This window comes from Mercenaria mercenaria, unplaced genomic scaffold, assembly GCF_021730395.1.
Source record: "Mercenaria mercenaria strain notata unplaced genomic scaffold, MADL_Memer_1 contig_3808, whole genome shotgun sequence".
NCBI lineage: Eukaryota > Metazoa > Mollusca > Bivalvia > Venerida > Veneridae > Mercenaria > Mercenaria mercenaria.
In genome coordinates this window covers 1-22300 of record NW_026461984.1, presented here as the reverse complement: position 1 = coordinate 22300, position 22300 = coordinate 1, and the positions used below count along the sequence as shown (strand labels likewise).

Genomic DNA, 22300 nt, shown 5'->3' with positions numbered 1-22300 from the left:
CTTTTCCAGTTGCAATTTCATTAGTTTAGTTTGTATCAATTCCAAATATCTGTAAAACTGTTGAAACTTACTGTGAATATAAGTTGAATCAGTGTTGGATCGAGTAACGTTTCCCTCCATTTGTCATGAGGCTTCAATGTAACACTCTGGTCTTTATCAAAATATCCAACATTCCGCCGTACTAATGAAATAGGTTAAGGACTTTTTCTTCAGCAACTTAAACTCACTGGTACAATGAATATAAGAAAATTATGATGTGTTAAATTTCAAGCTGTAAAAAATAAGTTCTTTTGCCAAAACAATGTTTTAAACCACAATACTTCTGTTTTTCATGCTTATAGTAAAACTGGATTGAAACTTCTATTAAAGTTGAAGGATATGTTAACCTTTAGCCTGCTGGTGGCTAGTGATTCTGACTGAATGATGGACCAGTCCATTTTATTTATGACTAGGAGACAGACAGAAACCATGAACTAGAGACCTTGAGTTTGACCTTAGAGTAAAGGTCATGTTTTGAATTAAGAATACTTCAGGAAACTAAAGTGCAATATGCAAATATTAACTGGTAAGTCACATCTTATAATGATTATCAATAACTTATTTGATTTTGCAGAATTTTAACAGTTAAATGAGTCTGCCATGGATGATTTTACGCATGTATAGCATATGTGAAAGCACCATGATGACAAGCACAGCAAGTATATTTTTTGCAAAAAGGATACACATATTAGTTTTTGGTGTGAACTCCCAGCAGAGAACTTGTTCTGTAATACCGAGGAACCTGTTGAGAACAGCTGTTGTCTCTCGAGGCAGTGGTGATGGTTGTTTCTCTATTTCATTTAGGACTTGAAGTGAGAACAGGAACACCTTCTGCAAGTCATTTTCCTGAAGAGAAAAAGCTACAGAATTTGCTAACAAAGCCGCAAGAGCTTAAATAGTAGGCATAAAATTGACTCTTATTATATATCTTTTTTTTAATCCTTTGCTAGTGAAGCATTTATATTACATATATATGAAATGATTTTACAACAATATGCCTGAAAAATGGAGGGAACAAAAAAACAACAACTTTGTAACTTAAGTCTTAACTGTCCCATCTTCAAGTCAATTAAGCACTAACAAAGTCTAAAATAAATTGTACAGAAAGAATAGTTTATATACATACCCTAATCTGCATAATAAGCATTATTTCAAAAGGAAGGTAGGTGGGGCCCCAAACTAATATATAAGAAAATGTTACAAATATAGTTAATTTAAAACTTTTTACCTCAAAAGCACGTTTGCACTTGGTATGGAACTCCCAGGTAAATCCGACACTGCTAGTTCTACTGGAGCTCGAGTATTCATTCAACAAGGCTGTCAACATGGAACACGCCACTAATTGCTGAAATATTAGCAAGGCCCTTTACTGATTTCTTAAATGCAAAAATCTTACATATCTTACCATTAGAATGGTAACAAGCAGTTATAGACAAATTGTGAAACCAAAATAACATGTTTGCATATATAGACAACACTCCTTGGTAAATGAAATAAACTACCATCAGAACAAGAGCTGTCGGAGGACAGCAACGCTCGACTATTCAACAGCCTTGTCAATTGAATGAATATAAAAGTCGAAAAAGGGGCATAATTTTGTAAAAATGGGAAAAAGAGTTAAGGAACTTTCACAGTGCTTATCAGCTCATGACAGTTAACAAGTGTGAAAAGTTTCAATCCATTCCCATTAGTGGATACTGAGATACCAGCTTACATACAAAAACTTAACCAAAAACTGCTAAGTCAGAAAAAGGGGCATAATTTTGAAAAAATGCAAAGTAGAGTTATGGGACCTGCACATTGCATGTCAAATTATGACAGTGAACAAGTGTGTGAAGTTTCAATCCATTCCCATTTGTGGGTACTGAGATACCAGCTTACATACAAAACCTTAACCAAGAATTTCTAAGTCGAAAAAGGGGCATAATTTTGTAAAAAGGAAAAATAGAGTTATGGAACCTGTGCAATGTAGGTCAGTTTATCACAGTGAATAAGTGTGTGAAGTTTCAATCCATTCCCACAAGTGGTTACTGAGATACCAGCTTACATACAAAACCTTAACCAAGAATTTTTAAGTCGAAAAAGGGGCATAATTTTGTAAAAAAGCAAAATAGAGTTATGGAACCTGTGCAGTGTAGGTCAGTTTATCACTGTGAATAAGTGTGTGAAGTTTCAATCCATTCCCACAAGTGGTTACTGAGATACCAGCTTACATACAAAACCTTAACCAAATCGCGACGCGGACGCGGATGCGGACGCCGACGCATGGGTGAGTCCAATAGCTCACTATTCTTTGAATAGTCGAGCTAAAAAATGGCCTTCGGCATCACATAACTGCAATCTCTCAAACAGCTGATCATTTCAAATGTAGATTTTTATACAGTAAGAGGTGAAATCATGTAGAATGAGTGTCTGACTGCTGTCTTTGAATCCTGCCCAGGGAGGTAAATCTCTGTCTCCACAATGTATTTTCTGCATATTTGATTACAATGTGTTTAGAAATAATCAATTTTGTTTGTTTTGGATTTAACACCATTTTTCAACAGTCTTTCAGTTATTTAACCCTGGGAGAAATAATCGAAGTCTCTACAATCCTTTGCAAAGATATAAGTACTAGTTAGATATCTAGGCAGCAGATACTGTACTACTATTGATGAAAGCAGTTAACACAAAATGAAACATACCATTGTGACATTTCCACTACTGATAAGTTGAGTGACATCCTGGAAGAGTCCATCAAGCCGCGCCCCCTTCGTGTCTAGTGTCCCTCTTTTTAGTATGACAGCAACTGTCTGTAAAACTTGCTCTCTGACATAGCTCTGCAAGCTAACATAAACATATAGGCATAAGTTATTTCTTTATCACTTATATATTTTTGTAAACAAGTTTGAAAACCAAATTTACCACTGTATTTAAAGTTATGTACTGCTGCTCATCTCAACTACATCCACTCATTTTCCAAAATTTCAAACAGAATCAGGGATATAAATTAACACTACAATGACACTAACCCGCTAGACTCATAACTTCCCAACCCTAAGGGCCCCAATCTGAAACTTGGGAGTCTAACTACATGAGAAAACACTGGCAGTAAGACACTTCCAAAACAAAATGCCATTTGAGTGCAGGATAACTTGATGATTTTAAATGGTTGATTGAAGATTATGTCCAACTTTCATATTTGGAAAAAAATGAACAACTAGAGTTATCGCTAAAGGAGATTAATAACCCTAGACATTGCTTTGATACACATGTCACCTTAGCCATGATTGCAATGATGTGTTGTGCACACTGCATGTCATCTTAATGAGGTAAACAACTGATAGCAGTTTTATGAAAACGCTTCTAAGAAGGTTAAAGAAGATATGAAGGGGACATAAAAAATTTGAGCAATCTGATATTTGATCTCTGTGACCATGATGGTGACCCAGTGACCTTGGTTGTGCACTCTGCATGTCATCTGGGTGAGGTTACCAATTGATGCTAATTTTATGAAATAAATTCTAGTGGTTTTGAAGATATGGAGTGGACACAAATTTAAGCTATTGATCTTTGACATCTTAAACATATTGACCCTGGATTTAGTGACCCAGGTCACATGCTCTGCATGTCGTCTTGATGTGGATAGCAACTGATGTTAGTTTTAAGAACATCTTTCAAGCAGTTCAGAATATATGGACTGGACACCAAATTAAGCTTTGGCCTTCCAGTGTGACCTTGACCTTGGACCTAGTGACTGGAGTTTTTGCACTCTGTACATCATCTTGATTAGGTAAATAGCTGATGCTAGTTTTATGGAAGAATTCAAAGCAGTTTAGAAGATATGGAGTAGGCAAGAAGGATGGTTTGAATAACAGGACGGACATGCGAGACTCCAACACAACCCCTATATATTCTATATCTAGGGGTATATAAATTTAACAATATTGTATAACTGAAAGCTGCTTTCTGGCTATGTGACTGTCTCATTTAATGTGTCCATGTCAGGCCATCATTGGTGACTTGAATTAGTAGGACACATTTATGTTTAAAGGTTGTTAACACTGATTATTTCTAACTGATTTTTGCAAGCAACAACAACAAGAGCTGTCGGATGACAGCGCGCTCGACTATTCGAAGAACTGATTGAAGAATGGGGTCAAAATATTTCCATAGATTTTCAGACAAAAGAAAAAATGGATTAAACAAAAATGTTCCTGTATTTGTGGATTTCGATTAGTCTTGCACTAAGTGGCAATGTGTGACCATGATGGCAAATATGTTATTAAGTTATATGTTAGGCAAAACATGGACTTGTATGAAAAGTTTAACTAATTTCCAAGTCTAAAAAGGGTCATAATTATGTACACTTGCCTACATATGGAAGTCATGTTGATATACTAGTGTTAACAGTTTCAAAGCCGCAGTTCAAATATTTTGACAAAAATTTCAAAGTCCAAAAAGGGCCATAATTCAGCCAAAATAGTTGTCAAGAGTTACGTACTCTTGCCTACAGATGGAAATCATAATGATAAACAAGTGTTTAAAGTTTAAAAGCCATATGTCAAATAGTCTTGACAAAACATGGACATATACGAAAACAGAACCAATTTCCAAGTTCAAAAAGGGCCATAATTCAGCCAAAAAAGAGGACAGAGTTATGTACTCTTGCCTATTGATAGAGACTATAATACTGAACAAGATATAAAAGTTTCAAAGCCATATGTCAAACACTTTACACAAAATATAAATTGGTACGAAAAATTTAACCAAGATTTCTAAGTCAGAAGGGGCCATAATTCAGCCAAAATGCTTGATGGAGTTATGTACTCTTGCCTACAACTGGACATGGTGATGGTAAACAAGTGTTGAAAGTTTCAAAGCTTTATCTCAAAAGACTTGGTCAAAATGTAGACTGGTACGAAAAACTTAACCAAGATTTCTAAGTAAAAAAGGGGCAACAATTCAACCAAAATGCTTGATGGAGTTATGTACTCTTGCCTACAACTGGACATGGTGATGGTAAACAAGTGTTGAAAGTTTCAAAGCTTTATCTCAAAAGACTTTGCCAAAATATGAACTGGTACGAAAAACTTAACCAAGATTTCTAAGTCAAAAGGGGCCATAATTCAGTCAAAATGCTTGACAGAGTTATGTACTCTTGCCTATAACTGGACATGGTGATGGTAAACAAGTGTTGAAAGTTTCAAAGCTTTATCTCAAAAGACTTTGTCAAAATGTGGACTGGTACGAAAAACTTAACCAGGGTGTGACGCCGACGCCGACGTCGACGCCGTGGTGAGTAAGATAGCTCTACTTATTCTTCGAATAGTCGAGCTAAAAATCCCAAAACTGCACATTGCTTGAAATTACCTTATATGCTGTGTTATATATCGGAGAAGGAAAGCTCGCAAAGATTCAATGTCCTCGGCACCAAGTAATGACCACTCCCTTAACACACTCTCTTGAATTGTTGTAGCTGCCTGGTACAGAACATAATCTGTCTTACATGTCTCTGTAATAAATAGTGAGGATTATCGTATACAATTTACATTCTACCTATCACTGCTTCCATATTAATTACTGTAAATAATGTTCTCCAGTACAACAGTATATATAATATTATCAAGCGCACTTTGAAAGAGTTTACTCTTCAGTGTCTGCATTCAAGTTAAACGGAGATAAAAACAGACCTGGTCACCATTATTCTTCATAAATATTAAAGTACACTACTAGGCAAAAAAATATTTCTAACAAAAATTTCTTAACAAGAACATAAAAGCTCATATTAAATTCAAGCAAAAATAAAGTCACTCAGGCTTTATTTTCAAAAGACCTGAAATGGAATATTCTTAAATTCCACTCACACTAACTAAACCATAAAAACTACCTTAAAGTTTCCAAAATATCACATCACAAACCTTAAAGCAGTTTGTTTTAAGGTCATATGAAACTTTGAAATCAGGCTAATGATACAGATAATATGTACAGCTGCTTATAAAAGTTTAAAAGTGATGTCATTGTAAATTCATATACAGTTGGCACAGACTGATTTCATTTCACACAATAAATTATAAATGGCGCATTAAAGGTGGTCAATCACATTTAAACAGTATTTCATGACATTTTTCATTTCTAATTTCTTCTACTAGGAATTTATTTAATAAACAAGAGGACCATGATGGTCCTGAATCGCTCACCTGTTCCCACATGACCCAGTTTAAAACCGAGTAAGACGTTGTTTTTTCTATTATTTGACATAGTGACCTTGTTTTTGAGCTCATGTGACCCAGTTTTGAACCTGACCTAGATATCATCAAGATAAAAATTTTGACCAATTTTCATGAAGATCCATTGAAAAATATGGCCTCTAGAGAGGTCACAAGGTTTTTTATTATTTGACCTACTGACCTAATTATTGATGGCAGGTGACCCAGTTTCGAATTTGACCTAGATATCATCAAGGTGAACATTCTGACCAATTTTCATGAGTTCCATTCAAAAGTATGGCCTCTAGAGAGGTCACAAGGTTTTTCTATTTTTAGACCTACTGACCTAGTTTCTGACCGCAGTTGACCCAGTTTCAAACTTGACCTAAATATCATCAAGATAAACATTCAGACCAACTTTCATACAGATCCCTTGAAAAATATGGCCTCTAGAGAGGTCACAAGTTTTTTTTTATTATTTGACCTACTGACCTAGTTATTGACCGCACGTGACACAGTTTCAAACTTGACTTAGATATCATCAAGCTGAACAGTCTGACCAATTTTCATGAAGATTCATTTGAAAGTATGGCCTCTAGAGAGGTCACAAGGTTTTTCTATTTTTAGACCTACTGACCTAGTTTTTGACCACAGTTGACCCAGTTTCGAAATTGACCTAGATATCATCAAGATGAACATTCAGACCAACTTTCATACAGATCCCATGAAAAATACAGCCTCTAGAGAGGTCACAAGGTTTTTTTATTATTTGACCTACTGACCTAGTTATTGACCACACGTGTCCAAGTTTCAAACTTGACCTAGATATCATCAAGATGAACATTCAGACCAATTTTCAAGAAGATCCATCCAAAAGTATGGCCTCTAGAGAGGTCACAAGGTTTTTCTATTTTTAGACCTACTGACCTAGTTTTTGACCGCACGTGACCCAGTTTCAAACTTGACTTAGATATCATCAAGATGAACACTCAGACTAACTTTCATACAGATCCCATGAAAAATATGGCCTCTAGAGAGGTCACAAGGTTTTTCTATTATTTGACCTACTGACCTAGTTTTTGAAGGGACGTGACCCAGTTTCGAACCTGACCTAGATAACATCAAGGTGAACATTCTGACCAATTTTCATAAAGATCTTGTGAAAAATATGGCCTCTAGAGAGGTCACAAGGTTTTTCTATTTTTAGACCTACTGACCTAGTTTTTGACCGCACGTGACCCAGTTTCGAACTTGACCTAGATATCACCAAGATGAACATTCTGACCAATTTTCATAAAGACCCAATGAAAAATATGGCCTCTAGAGAGGTCACAAGGTTTTTCTATTATTTGACCTACTGACCTAGTTTTTGAAGGCACGTGACCCAGTTTCGAACTTGACCTAGATATCATCAAGGTGAATGTTCTGACCAATTTTCATGAAGATCTTTTGAAATATATCGCCTCTAGAGACGTCACAAGGTTTTTCTATTTTTAGACCTACTGACCTAGTTTTTGAAGGCATGTGACCCAGTTTCGAACTTGACCTAGATAGCATCAAGGTGAACATTCTGACCAATTTTCATGAAGATCTTGTGAAATATATGGCCTCTAGAGAGGTCACAAGGTTTTTCTATTTTTAGACCTACTGACCTAGTTTTTGAAGGCACGTGACCCAGTTTCGAACTTGACCTAGATATCATCAAGGTGAACATTCTGACCAATTTTCATGAAGATCTTGTGAAATATATGGCCTCTAGAGAGTCCCAAGGTTTTTCTATTTTTAGACCTACTGACCTACTTTTTGGCCGCACGTGACCCAGTTTCGAACTTGACCTAGAATTTACCAAGATGAACATTCTGACCCATTTTCATAAAGATCCCATGAAAACTGTGACCTCTAGAGATGTCACAAGGAAAAGTTTACGCACGCATGCACGGACGACGGACGCTGCTCGATCACAAAAGCTCACCTTGTCACTTCGTGACAAGTGAGCTAAAAAGTTCCCCCAACAAGGAAACCCTGAAAATTTAGTTGTAAAATACAAAGAATGAAATTCATGGTATTCATGTACAAAATAGTTAATACTCCTAACCCAATCACAGCCAATCTTTAAAGTATCACCCATTCATTAAACTGATAATAATTGCCAAGTAATCTTCTTCGGTATAAATTTCTAGATCTTATTTTCAGTTGTTCTTAGCTATCAAACGATTGTACAAACTGCCTGTACTTTTATGTTGCATACTGTCTGTGAGATCTGGCTTTATAGTATATACGTTAGCTGTTTCATCTAAATACAAGAAACGCGGCAATGCCACGAAACCAAGTTTTCAACACTTTTCATAAGAATAAAAAAGTATACTGAATCACAGTGCACCACTTTAAAGCACAACCCTAACCCTAACCTAACCCTAAACCTATTTTTAGTAACAATGACCTTGACCTTGATCCCAGAAACCCCAAAATCAATCCCAAGCTACAACTTTATATAAGTTTTCTATACACCAAGTTTCATCATGATAGCTCATTCCTAAGTTAAGTTATTGACCGGAAACCCTTTTTCTATTTTAAGTAACAGTGACCTTGACCTTGACCCCAGAAACCCCAAAATCAATCCCAGCCTTTGTCTTGATATAAGCTACATACATACCAAGTTTTATTCAAATATCTTTACCGAAACAAAAGTTATTGACCGGAAACACCAGTTTGACGCCGCCGCCCGCCCATCCGCCCGCCCGCCCGACCAACGACATACCCCAATCTAATAACTCAGGTTTTCATTGAAAACCTGGTTAATAAAACAAGTAACAAATGAGACACTGAGCGCGTACAGTAATACAGCTATTCGCCAATTCCTTTTTTGGCGAAAATAAAATTAAATTGGCGAAAAAAAAATTCTACAGTTAACAATTTTAAATTTGCATAAAATAAACATCCGAGGTAAACCTGTATAGCGGTCTGTTTTACTACCGGATATCGTTCCAAACAACACCGTTATAGTACAATAGAAATGTGCCGACTATCACCGATCAATAATTATACATAGCGTGTCACGGATAATCCGATATTTAGCAATACACGAAGACAATACACCGTGTCGATACCGAATTACATCTCTGGGCATAATTTAAAACTTCGCTGAGTCACGAGTGTTCCTCCACGCAAGAACGGTTATCAGTCAATCTGATTCGCCAAATTCAGCCCCGCCTAATATTACGAAAGCAACTGAAACGAAATATTTGCTGAGCGCTTCGTCTAAAGCCCTACCCATTTTCTTGATACTAAAACGAAAGTTATTTTTAATATCAAGCTGATTTGCCGAAGTCATCAATAATAATGAAAAGCCGAAGATATTATAGATTAATTTGTGCGGTCGTAAAATATAAGTGTACGCGCTCGTAAATTTCTGTCGCGTATTTCAGCGCGTTCGTAAAATTTCAGTCGAAGAAATGAGATACAAATGAACTAAAGCAGTTCTTTTGGTCCTTTTACGTGCCCAACGTATAGCATAGATACAAGGCCCCATCCAGGGGCATCAAAATAAAGAGCTACTTGTACCTTAAGGTGGTATTTTCGCTATACATTTTATGTATGAAACGTTATAGAAATTTAGGTATATATATAACGAAATTTAAGCATTTTTAAAAAACTTTTCTAAAGTCATAAAATAAAATAAAACATGCTGTTTTGGATAAATGACCTTATATATATTTTGAAATAAAAAGTTAGAAATTAAAGAGCTAAATGTTCATGTTTTAGAAACATCTTAGTAGTGAAAAATGACCATCAACGGGAGATAATTCAAAATTGGCAAACTATATATAGGGATAGTTTTATAGATTTGTTTTGAAAATGGTTGAGAAGATTAAAACCTATTTTTGACTCAATGTGATATTAGGATAGACTGGTTCAAGAGCAAACTGCATAGTTAAAGTATGAAATGAAAAAGAGATTGAAAAAAGTGGTATATAATTTTGAACTGACTACTTATCTTTACATGAAAAATCAATATTAATGTGTATGCATCTGCTTGTTGAGTTATTTGTGGAATGTAGAAAATAAATTTTAAATAAGAGGACCATGATGGTCCTGAATCGCTCACCTCTTCCCACATGACCCAGTTTTGAGTATGACGTCGTTTTTTCTATCATTTGACATAGTGACCTAGTTTTTGAGCTCATGTGACCCAGTTTTGAACTTTACCTAGATATCATCAAGGTGAACATTCTCACTAATTTTCATGAAGATCTCATGAAAAATATGGCCTCTAGAGAGGTCACAAGGTTTTTCTATTTTTATACCTACTGGCCTAGTTTTTGACCGCACGTGACCCAGTTTCGAAACTGACCTAGATATCATCAAGGTGAACATTCAGATCAATTTTCATGAAGATCCATTGAAAAATATGGCCTCTAGAGAGGTCAAAAGATTTTAATAATTTTAGACCTACTGACCTAGTTTTTGACCGCAGTTGACTCAGTTTCAAACTTGACCTAGATATCATCAAGATGAACATTCAGACCAACTTTCATACAGATCCCATGAAAAGTATGGCCTCTAGAGAGGTCACAAGGTTTTTTTTATTATTTGACCTACTGACCTAGTTTTTTAAGGCACGTGACCCAGTTTCAAACTTGACCTAGATATCATCAAGTTGAACATTCTGACCAATTTTTATGGAGATCCATTCACAAGTATGGCCTCTAGAGAGGTCACAAGGTTTTTCTATTTTTAGACCTACTGACCTAGTTTTTGACTGCACATGACCCTGTTTCGAACTTGAGCTAGATATCATCAAGATGAACATTCAGACCAATTTTCATAAGATCCCATGAAAAATATGGCCTTTAGAGAGGTCACAAGGTTTTTCTATTATCTGACCTACTGACCTGGTTTTTGACGGCATGTGACCCACTTTCGAACTTGACCTAGATATCATCAAGATGAACATTCAGACCAACTTTCATGAAGATCTTTGTAATATATGGCCTCCAGAGAGGTCACAAGGTTTTTCTATTTTTAGACCTACTGACCTAGTTTTTGATGGCACGTGACCCAGTTTCGAACTTGACCTAGATATCATCAAGGTGAACATTCTGACTAATTTTCATGAAGATCTTGTGAAATATATGGCCTCTAGAGAGGTCACAAGGTTTTTCTATTTTTAGACCTACTGACCTAGTTTTTGACGGCACGTGACCCAGTTTCGAACTTGACCTAGATATCATCAAGGTGAACATTCTGACCAACTTTCATAAAGATCCCATGAAAAATGTTACCTCTAGAGTGGTCACAAGCAAAAGTTTACGGACGCACGGACGGACGACGGACACCGAGCTATCACAAAAGCTCACCTTGTCACTTTGTGACAGGTGAGCTAAAAACTGAACTAATTGAGTGATATTATATTCATTCTAATTTTTTCGACATTATTGATTCTCTGCCGTGCGCAACTTTTTCTTTAAAAAATTTAAGTGGCGGAAAAAAAATTTTGCTCAGTGGAAACCCTGCTGAGACATCCTTTGCTTTTTGTAGGCAGAAAATGTTTTTATTCAAGGGTGAAACCTTCCGCAGCAGAGGACAAGTATTCATAACAGATATGATTTTGTACTGACATATCACTTTCTTGACGAAAAAGAACTTATTGCCAAATGTTTCTTCTGAATTTTATAAGCAGACTCTTCCCATCCAAAAATATCTTTGGAGCAAGATCTTGAGATCATTTCTATTTCAGGAAATCAAAGTTTGTGTAACAAGAGCACCGCCTTGCGGGTGCTGACGCTCATCTGATTTTTTTTGTATAATAGAAATATTGTCCTACCCATGATTTTCTAAGTCTAAAAAGGGCCATCATTTTTGCAAAAAGCAGGATAGAGTTATGTTTCTTGATGTACAGTGTCCACTTATGATGGTGAAAAACTGTTGCAAGTTTTAAAGCAATAGCTTTGATAGTTTATGAGAAAAGTTGACTTAAACATAATACTCAACCAAGAAAATGATTTTCTAAGTCCAAAAGGGGCAATAATTATTGCAACAAGAGCTGTCGGATGACAGCGCGCTCGACTAGTCGAAGAATTGATTGAAGAATGGGGTCAAAATATTTCCATAGATTTTCAGACAAAAGAAAAAAATGGATTAAACAAAAATTTTTCCTGTATTTGTGGATTTCGATTAGTCTTGCACTAAGTGGCAATGTGTGACCATGATGGCAAATATGTTATTAAGTTATATGTTAGGCAAAACATAGACTTGTATGAAAAGTTTAACTAATTTCCAAGTCCAAAACGGGTCATAATTCAGTCAAAATAGTTGACCGAGTTATGTACACTTGCCTACAGATGGAAATCATGTTGATATACTAGTGTTAACAGTTTCAAAGCCACAGTTCAAATATTTTGACAAAAATTTCAAAGTTCAAAAAGGGCCATAATTCAGCCAAAATAGTTGTCAAGAGTTATGTACTCTTGCCTGCAGATGGAAATAATAATGATAAACAAGTGTTTAAAGTTTAAAAGCCATATGTCAAATAGTCTTGACAAAACATGGACATATACGAAAACAGAACCAATTTCCAAGTTCAAAAAGGGCCATAATTCAGCCAAAAAAGATGACAGAGTTATGTACTCTTGCCTATTGATAGAGACTACAATACTGAACAAGATATAAAAGTTTCAAAGCCATATGTCAAACACTTTACACAAAATATAAACTGGTACGAAAAACTTAACCAAGATTTCTAAGTCAGAAGGGGCCATAATTCAGCCAAAATGCTTGATGGAGTTATGTACTCTTGCCTACAACTGGATATGGTGATGGTAAACAAGTGTTGAAAGTTTCAAAGCTTTATCTCAAAAGACTTTGTCAAAATGTAGACTGGTACGAAAAACTTAACCAAGATTTCTAAGTAAAAAAGGGGCAATAATTCAACCAAAATGCTTGATGGAGTTATGTACTCTTGCCTACAACTGGACATGGTGATAGTAAACAAGTGTTGAAAGTTTCAAAGCTTTATCTCAAAAGACTTTGCCAAAATATGAACTAGTACGAAAAACTTAACCAAGATTTCTAAGTCAAAAGGGGCCGTAATTCAGTCAAAATGCTTGACAGAGTTATGTACTCTTGCCTATAACTGGACTTGGTGATGGTTAACAAGTGTTGAAAGTTTCAAAGCTTTATCTCAAAAGACTTTGTCAAAATGTGGACTGGTACGAAAAACTTAACCAGAGTGTGATGCCGACGCCGACGCCGACACCGACGCCGACGCCGTGGTGAGTAGGATAGCTCTACTTATTCTTCGAATAGTCGAGCTAAAAAGCAGGATGGAGTTATGTTGCTTGCTGTACAGGGTCAGCTTATGATGGTGAACAAGTGTTGCAAGTTTCAAAGCAATAGCTTTGATAGTTTAAGAGAAAAAGTTGACCTAAACATAAAACTTAACCAAGAAATCTGATATTTTCTAAGTCCAAAAGGGGCCATAAATCTTGCAAAAAGCAGGATGGAGTTATGTTTCTTGCTGTACAGGGTCAGCTTATGATGGTGAACAAGTGTTGCAAGTTTTAAAGCAATAGCTTTGATAGTTTAGGATAAAAGCTGACCTAAACATAAAACTTAACCAAGAAAACTGATTTTCTAAGTCCAAAAGGGGCAATAATTCTTGCAAAAAGCAAGATGGAGTTATGTTTCTTGATGTACAGGGTCTGCTTATGATGGTGAACAAGTATTCCAAGTTTCAAAGCAATAGCTTTGATAGTTTAGGAGAAAAGTTGACCTAAACATAAAACTTAACCAAGAAATCTGATATTTTCTAAGTACAAAAGGGGCCATAAATCTTGCAAAAAGCAAGATGGAGTTATGTTTCTTGCTATACAGGGTCAGCTTATGATGGTGAATAAGTATTCCAAGTTTCAAAGCAATAGCTTTGATAGTTTAGGAGAAAAGCTGACCTAAACATAAAACTTAACCAGGCAACGCCGACGCAGACGCCGACGCCGACGCCGACGCCGACGCCGACAACCGCTCAAGTGATGACAATAACTCATCATTTTTTTTCAAAAAATCAGATGAGCTAATAAAAAATATTAAAAGTAAAAACCAATAATTCTGTCTAAACATGTAAAGTATGCCCTGTACAGCTATCCTGCACAGAGTATGTCTTAGTTCAAGTTCCTTATTAAAAAAAGTGAGTACCATTTACAAAACATTCCTCAGCACATCAGTTTAGGACAAGAATGAATGTAATTTAATAACAAAACATTAACTGCCCTGGAAGCTAGTTCATTGTATACTCTACAGGACTATACCAAACCGTATGGACAAATTTTATCACGTGACCCGAAACAGGTAAACAGAGAGTTTCCCAGCCAGTGTGTTTATATACATACCACATGTATACATTGCAAAGATTAACTAGTATTATCTTGAAATCATGGTGTTTTACTGCTGTGTTCCCAATTGTAAATCTTCAGGATTTGATGAAAATGTGTCAGTGCATAAATTTCCAAATGATGAAAGGCAAATTAAGGTAAGAAAGCTATTTCATTTGTCTTTTTATTTATAAAAATAGTTCAGTGTTCAAAATATTAAGATAGAAATGTTGCTTGTTTAAAGAATACATTACAGTAATACAGAATTCATCAAAAAATCCCAGCTGCTGTTACAAGAAAAAGTGAAGTATTGTTAAGAGTGCCTTCTGATAAATAGTGTTTTCTTTTTAATTTTAGGTGTGGAAAGACAGGATACGTAGGTCAGGGTCATCGGCTACAAAGGATGACTTTAGAGTAACAACCAGCACCATAGTCTGTTCGAAGCATTTCAACTCTGTAGACTATGTTTGCCCAGATGCGGCAAAGAAACGTTTAAAGTGTGATGCAGTTCCATCTGTTTTCACATTGATTCACACACCAAAGCGGAAGTCACCGAGAAAGAGAAAGTTTCAGGACAGCGGTGAGACAGACACTGCATCAGAAGGCGAGGACAGAGTGCATCAGGAAGTACAGGCTAATATAGCCATGCCGTGTGCTCATAGATTCTCAATGAATAACATCATACATTCCAATCCTAAGCTGAATCTGTTACGTTTTTATACAGGCTTTGCAACTATTGCAGTTTTCAATACTGTTTTAGAACTGATTGTGCCAAAGAAGGACCGAAGTCCAATAACATACTGGGATCGACGCAAAAGTAGTTCATACACATCTGGGGCTGAATATTTTGAGAGTGACTATGAAATGTCAGAAAGTGAAAGCAGTGATGAAGAAGATTTTGATGCATCTCAAGCATCCAGGACTTACAAACTTTCTTTGGAGGATGAATTCTTACTGACTGTAATGAAACTTAGACTGGGATTATTCAACAAGGACTTGGCAAACCGTTTTCAAATTTCGTTATCAATGGTGACAAGAATTTTCAATACATGGATAAATTTAATCTACATAAGACTAGGTTCTATGAAAGTTTTTCCTCATCGTGATATAATATCAAAACATATGACACATGATTTTAAAAAACAGTATCCAAATGTAATGCTAATTATTGATTGCACCGAGTTAAAAATACAAATGCCTTCTTCGTTAGTACGAAAGTCACAAACGTATTTTGATTACAAGTCGGCAAACACGTATAAAGGCCTCGTTGGAGTAGACAGTCGTAGAGGAATAATGTTTGTGTCACATTTATACACTGGTGGAATTTCAGACAAAGTAATTTGTCAACGCAGTGGTCTCTTTGATTTGTTAAATAAAAAAATATAGGCTGGCGAATTAAAACGTGGAGAAGGAATCATGGCAGATAAGGGATTTACAGTTGCAAACGAATTGAACGAGATAGGTCTCTGTCTAAACATTCCTCCGTTCCTTGGAAAAAGAAAACGATTGTCTGCTGCAAATGTACAGGATACACATGTAATAGCTCATCATCGGATACATGTTGAAAGGGCCATAGGAAGAGTTAGAAACTTCCATATATTTGACAGAAGATTACCTATTAAATCTGCTGGTGTTGTAAACCAAATTTGGACTGACTGTTGCCTTCTGTCAAATTTCCAGGACCCTCTTATTGTCAAAACTTCAACTGACGATGACTAAAGTACTCACTTAAACGTCTGTCTGCTTGTTTTTAAGATAAGGCACTGCTGAGTTGACGTAAAACTGAGCAAGCTTTGGGAAAATTCTTGCCCACACGTTTTTGTCATAAAATATACGTTCTACAAATAGTCCTTTGTTCATGAAAACAACAGTCACACCAATTTACACCGGCTACTGCCATCTGTCCAGTCACTTGGCAGAAGTAACTATGTGACCTTTTTAAATGCAGTTCCTTGTCCATTATTTCAAGACGGAAGTCTGTATTTCTTGCTGCTTCTGCGGGTGTAGTATTTCTTTATTTATATGGGCACTTAATTTCCAACAGCCCGAAGTGATCATAAGATGACCTGTCTAAAACTTTGCCGTCCGGGGAAGCTCCAAGATAAGGACAGCTTGGATTTATTAAGAGTCCTGTGCGAAATACTGACACATTATGTTTACAATTGTTTTTCATTTTTTTAGTGTACAATTTTCGTGCAGTATCTTCTTTATCTCTGCCATGTGAAATTGATTTTACACTTGATAAATCTTTGCATGTAAATAAATTTTTGACAAATGCTTCACTTGGTTCACTTTTTCTATTTATAACATCGCCAAACTTTGATGCTGTAAGTCTATTTTTACGCATCTCATGCCATAGTTTATTCTGAGACTGATCGATAGTGATTTGTTCAATCTCCTCAGACCTGGCTTTAGTTACGTCCAGTGATTGCAAAAATGTTTTGCTTGTTTCATCAAGTTGAGTTAAGTCTATGTTAAGACTTGAATTTGGTACAGGTATATCAGGGAAGCGAAGGTTGTCTTGCAAAACAATATCAACTTTGCTGGGAATGTACGCTGAAAATTCCGATTTAGAGCTGTGATAATCTTGGAGTTGATAGCTGAGTGGGGAACCAGTAGGAACTTCCCCAAATAATGTGTCAGTTGAGTGTGTTGTTGAGTGGTCTTTAGTTAAATACACTATAGGAATGTTACTGTTGCGTGCTCCAACTATTTCTTGTATAGTAGCTACCTCCTCTTTTGATGGTGCCAAAGTTCCTTTACTTTTTTTTTTGCACACCCGGTTCCCTTTTACGTAGCTGTCTGTCAGTTGCTGCTTTGGCAAAGGTGAGCTTCATTACTGGTTCTGGTTCAATTTTGTCCCCTCGTGGCTTATGCCATATTTGGCTCACTTCTGTACATGACATATCTGCTGGGATCTCTGTCATTCTCTTGCTACTCCAGTGATTTACATTGTATAACAATGCAATTATATGGTTGCAAACTCCTCCAGTTCTGAAAGCATAAATGAAATCATATAACTAGAATTTATTTGATAATATTCATTATTCTTTTAGTGACATTTGTTTGAAAACTTCAATATAATTTAAATGGAATACAAGACAAAATAATTCACAAACAAAAATTAAATTAAGGTTCAATCATTTAAATGAAAGTACATAATTTTCACTCACCCAGCAATACAGCTGCATTGTCCATCAAGAACGTTTGATTCTTTTAAACATATCTCTGCTGATAATATATGTGGCAATTCATTTTTCTTCTGACTTGCCAACATTTTGCTTTGACAAGAAATTTATCGTCTGTTTTACAAACAAAAGCATCATGTACGTAACTTTCAATAAAAAAATTGTATCCTTTTTCAAAAGCCCTGTTTTTTCCTCTTTGTTTTATATAATCAGCAATTTGTAAAATAGTAAATTTTGGAATTCCATTTAATTTTTTACTCCAATTCAAAGAACTACTAGAGGCCATTTCTGTAATTTTCTGTAGAATATTGTAAAGAATGAGATTACTTAGGATGTGTGTAGGTTGAGGGTCTAATTGTTTATTTATTAGCAAGTGATAAGAAATAGATTAACTGTGGTTATTAATCTGACATGGTTGTAAACTCATAGTAGAGGCATTCTCTCTGCAGTGTAGTGAGAATGTTTACCTGTTTCAGATCACGTGAATAGGCTGTCGATATGGAGTATAGGGTTTAAAATTAAATATCTGTCATATTATTTGAGTATTCTTTAAATAAGGGACAGTAATCAGTACTAATCGGCGCACACTCAATTTTCCCACTACAAAAAGAAGTTGTTTCCTTTTAAATTTGTGTAATTTACCCGATATACATCTCACAGGATTAAAATTTACATCGTCATTAACGACAAGGGCGCGTAATCATCTTGCATTTCAAGTCTTTGACGTCACTAACATTAAAACAATGACGTAATTTTGAAAGTAATGATTGCACACCATTTCAGAAATTGCGTTGTCAGATAATTTCGCGGTGCAGAAAATATTAATAAAATTTTGCGTAGATCGGGTGATGAACCCCTTCACTAGTCAAATGAGGAATGGAAAATTCGGGAAGTTTGGCAAATGTTAGCAGGACACTTGTCTTAACATGACAAAATCGTTTTAAGGAAGGTTAGGCGAGTGATTCAAAGAGAGGGAAACATAAAACTTTAATACTTTCTGTGCCGCAAACTTATCTGACATCGCCATTTCTGAATTGGCATGCGACCATTACTTTAAAATTTACGTCCCTACTTTAACATAAATGAAGTAAAAGTCTTGAAACGCAACATAATTACACATCACACGTTGCTCTAAACGATGATATAAATTTTAATCTTGTGAGATGTATATCGGGTAAGTTACATTAATTTAAAATGAAGCTGTTTAATGTTTGAGTGAGAAAATTGAGCATGCACCAACTAGCACTGACTGCCGTCCATTATTTAAGAAGTACTCAAATAATGTGACAGATATTTATTTTTAAACTCTATAGTCCTGTAGAGTATACAATGAAATAACATCAGTTAAAATAATTACTTTATGCATTGCCTTTCGAAAAAAAGTCTACGATTTTCTGGGACAACCCTCGCTATATAGGTACAAAGTCATTGATTACATGTAGATCTGACGAACTGCCTATGCTCTTAACGTAATTCAATGGTGAAATGATATGTGATGATTGACAAAATAAAGTTGCGCATTGATAGTTGTTCAATAAAACATGTTGCTTATTAAATTATCACCTGATATCTGTCTCTGAAAATGCAAGCCAGCACTTCATGTTGGTAACAGAATAAGAATGTTTGAAAGTATGGTAAACATTATCTAAGGAATAATACAAAATATCTACCCCATATCTGAGATATGAAAGATTCTCAAATGCAGTGTGAAAATAGTATGTAAAATGGTGCCTGTAAAATGGTGCCAGCAAGTGTACTTGGACGAATGCCCTTTCAGTGCCAAACTGCACGTTAAAAGTGCCCTTTTTCAAGGGAAGCACCATGCCCCTTTTAGGGTGTCTGCAGGAAACACTAGACTAGGGGAGGTTTTGACTCGATACGGTTAGGTTACATAGCAAAAATGTGGTTATACATAGTTAAAAACATTGAAAATACATCTAATACATGATATATAAAGACATGTAAAATCAAAATTATCTTTAACTATTAAAAACATGATTTTACATTCTGCTTTATTAAAATCATGCATATTTAATTAAGATTTATTGTGAAATATATTCCAAAATTTCATGAATGTGATGCTCACAAAGAGAAAAAGACAGCATGCTTACCATTTCTGAAACAAATTAAATGGAAGGACCAACATTATAGTACAAGATTAAGTTTTGCGTACATTAATGCATCAATCCTAACCAGACATTTTCAATTCTGTAGAAATATTAAGCACTGAGGGATAAAATTACTTTGTTGATATATAATTTAAATATTTACCTAGTATTGTTTTACAAATGTTATATGGTAGTTTTGTTTTCCTGAACTGGAGGATAACCAATTCTGCAGCTTGTCTCTGTTCATGTGTCACAAGATCGGGAGAAGCCTGAAAATAATGTGTGTTGAAGTGTTTGTTTTAATGAATCCTACGAGTTAAATTTGAAAATGGGAGCTGAATTATCCGAAATAATTGTATCCGAATATGGAAGTGTCTAGGGGTACGGATCCGTACCTCTAGACAAGCCTGTTAGGGGTTTTCTAGGGGTACGGACCTCCGTTTTTCTAGAGATTAAGGGTCATTTACATTTCAAATTTTGTTGAAAATGAAATAACAAATATCATTTCATCAGAATTCACCTTAAACTTGGATCTAAATGGTTTACAGATAACAACATTCATCCGATTTGTTACATTTTCTTTCGGAACGTAGGCCCTAAATAACCGAGGAACACCAAATAAATCACGAGGATTCGAACTGGCAGAAAAAAAAATATAAAGATTAAACAAAATAATGTTAAATATGTTGGGGAAAACTATTTTTAATTGATAATTAACCCTAAGTGTATCTATGTTTTTCACACATTTGGAAGCCGTTACGAGATACATGGGACATTTTCACAAACAGTTTCTTTTACTTAATGTCGCTTAATTGATTATTAAACAATCAGTTCCGTGCCAATTATCATTATACCTTGTTAAATAACAAAATAAACTGGTGCATATTATTATGCCTAATTTATTTAGCAAATAATCAAGGCTTTCGAGTTGTTTATCGTCTGATTTACCACGGCTCAGAGTTCAGATGCGTAGGAATTGAACCACGAGGGCGTAAGCCCGAGTGGTTAAATACTGAAGCATCTGAACGATGAACCGTGGTAAATTAGACGATAAACAACAAGAAAGCCTTGATTGTTTTCATTCTGACATGCTCATTGATATATTTTAATAGATATTATACTGGACTTCCTTTACGCGAGGAGTAATGTATCGAACGTCATGCGGCAATATGACGTCAATTATGACGTCATAATGCTCTCTTACCGGTCCGCGCGTCAACCGTTGTTTATCGCAGAATATATCGAGCTTGATTTTCTTCTTTGTTTAACTGGAAATCAAATCGAGCCATGTTAGAATTATTTATTTGCTGATCGAATTTCAAATAGAATTCATTTAAGGGATAGATTCATTCATTAATCTAGCTGTTATTAACAGTTTATTTGACAACAAACTAATCGGCACGGAACAGTGTATTCATTTGGAGTTCCTCGGTTATGTAGGTTTTGAAAGAGAAGGTAAACAATCGGGTGAACGTTGGTATCTGTAAACCAATTAGATCCAAGTTTTAAGTAAAGACTGGTTAAGACTTATATTTGTTATTTCATTTTCAACACAATTTAAGATATAAATAACCCTAAATCTCTAGAAAATGGAGGTCCGTACCCCTAGAAAACCCCTAACAGGCTTGTCTAGAGGTACGGATCCGTACCCCTAGACACTTACATCGGAATATAGTGTCTATCACAAAATTTTCATGTGCTGTTTGACAAAATTTCAACATTATATCACAAAGACTATGGCAGAAATGGTAATTTGTTTTTTGAAATTCATCATTATGACATGAAATGTGTTGTTTTTTTTGTTTTCCTAGTACACGGAAAGCTTTTATTGACTTTTTACTTGCCCTAAGCGAACAACATTAACTTTTACTACTAAAATACGGTTCGAGACGTCGTCCTAAATATGGAAAGGGAAAGTTCGGTAACTGCTATAAACTTATTCTTATTCAGACTTGTACCAGCACAATCTGAGAGGCATTTTCGAGCTCTCTGATGATTTGCTCCTCCATGTTGCTGTTGCTGGTCTTCCGAGTCTACCCCAATGTAATAAAATTATCGATAAGGAATGCGAACGACAGCTAAGACGGGCCGTCTAAAACTATCAGCTTTGTTTTACCATAGGCCCTAGTCGAACTTATCCGACGCATACAGTTTGTTTTATATTGTGACAGTCAAACTGTAGCTGCAAATATCAGAAATTAAAAAGTAACCACTCATGCAGCGACAGTAAGCTTGTCTACCACAGGCCCGTGTCCAATTTCTCCTAAATTTCAAAGGTTTTAGAATAATATGAAAATACAAATATGCATACTATCATGTGGAAAGTGATCGGGAAATGGCAGAACAATTAAGAAGATAAAATCTTGGGGAGAAAATACTTGTCAGTGGTTCGAAACTCGGACCACTTGATG

The 22300-nt window shown here is 35.6% G+C and overlaps 1 protein-coding gene across 1 annotated transcript in view; it reads right to left on the bottom strand.

Annotated features, from left to right (window-relative positions):
• Positions 1-21913, bottom strand: part of LOC128553421 (exportin-4-like) — a 42539-nt gene extending 20626 nt beyond the window's left edge. The window contains exons 1-7 of the mRNA XM_053534565.1: positions 21848-21913; positions 20053-20158; positions 5392-5533; positions 2724-2865; positions 1268-1384; positions 723-885; positions 72-181 (exon numbers count right to left, since the gene is read on the bottom strand). Of these exons, the coding sequence (XP_053390540.1) occupies positions 72-181; positions 723-885; positions 1268-1384; positions 2724-2865; positions 5392-5533; positions 20053-20158; positions 21848-21898 (831 nt within the window). The 5' untranslated portion in view covers positions 21899-21913. The remainder of the gene's footprint in view (positions 1-71; positions 182-722; positions 886-1267; positions 1385-2723; positions 2866-5391; positions 5534-20052; positions 20159-21847) is intronic.
• Positions 21914-22300: the final 387 nt, after the last annotated feature.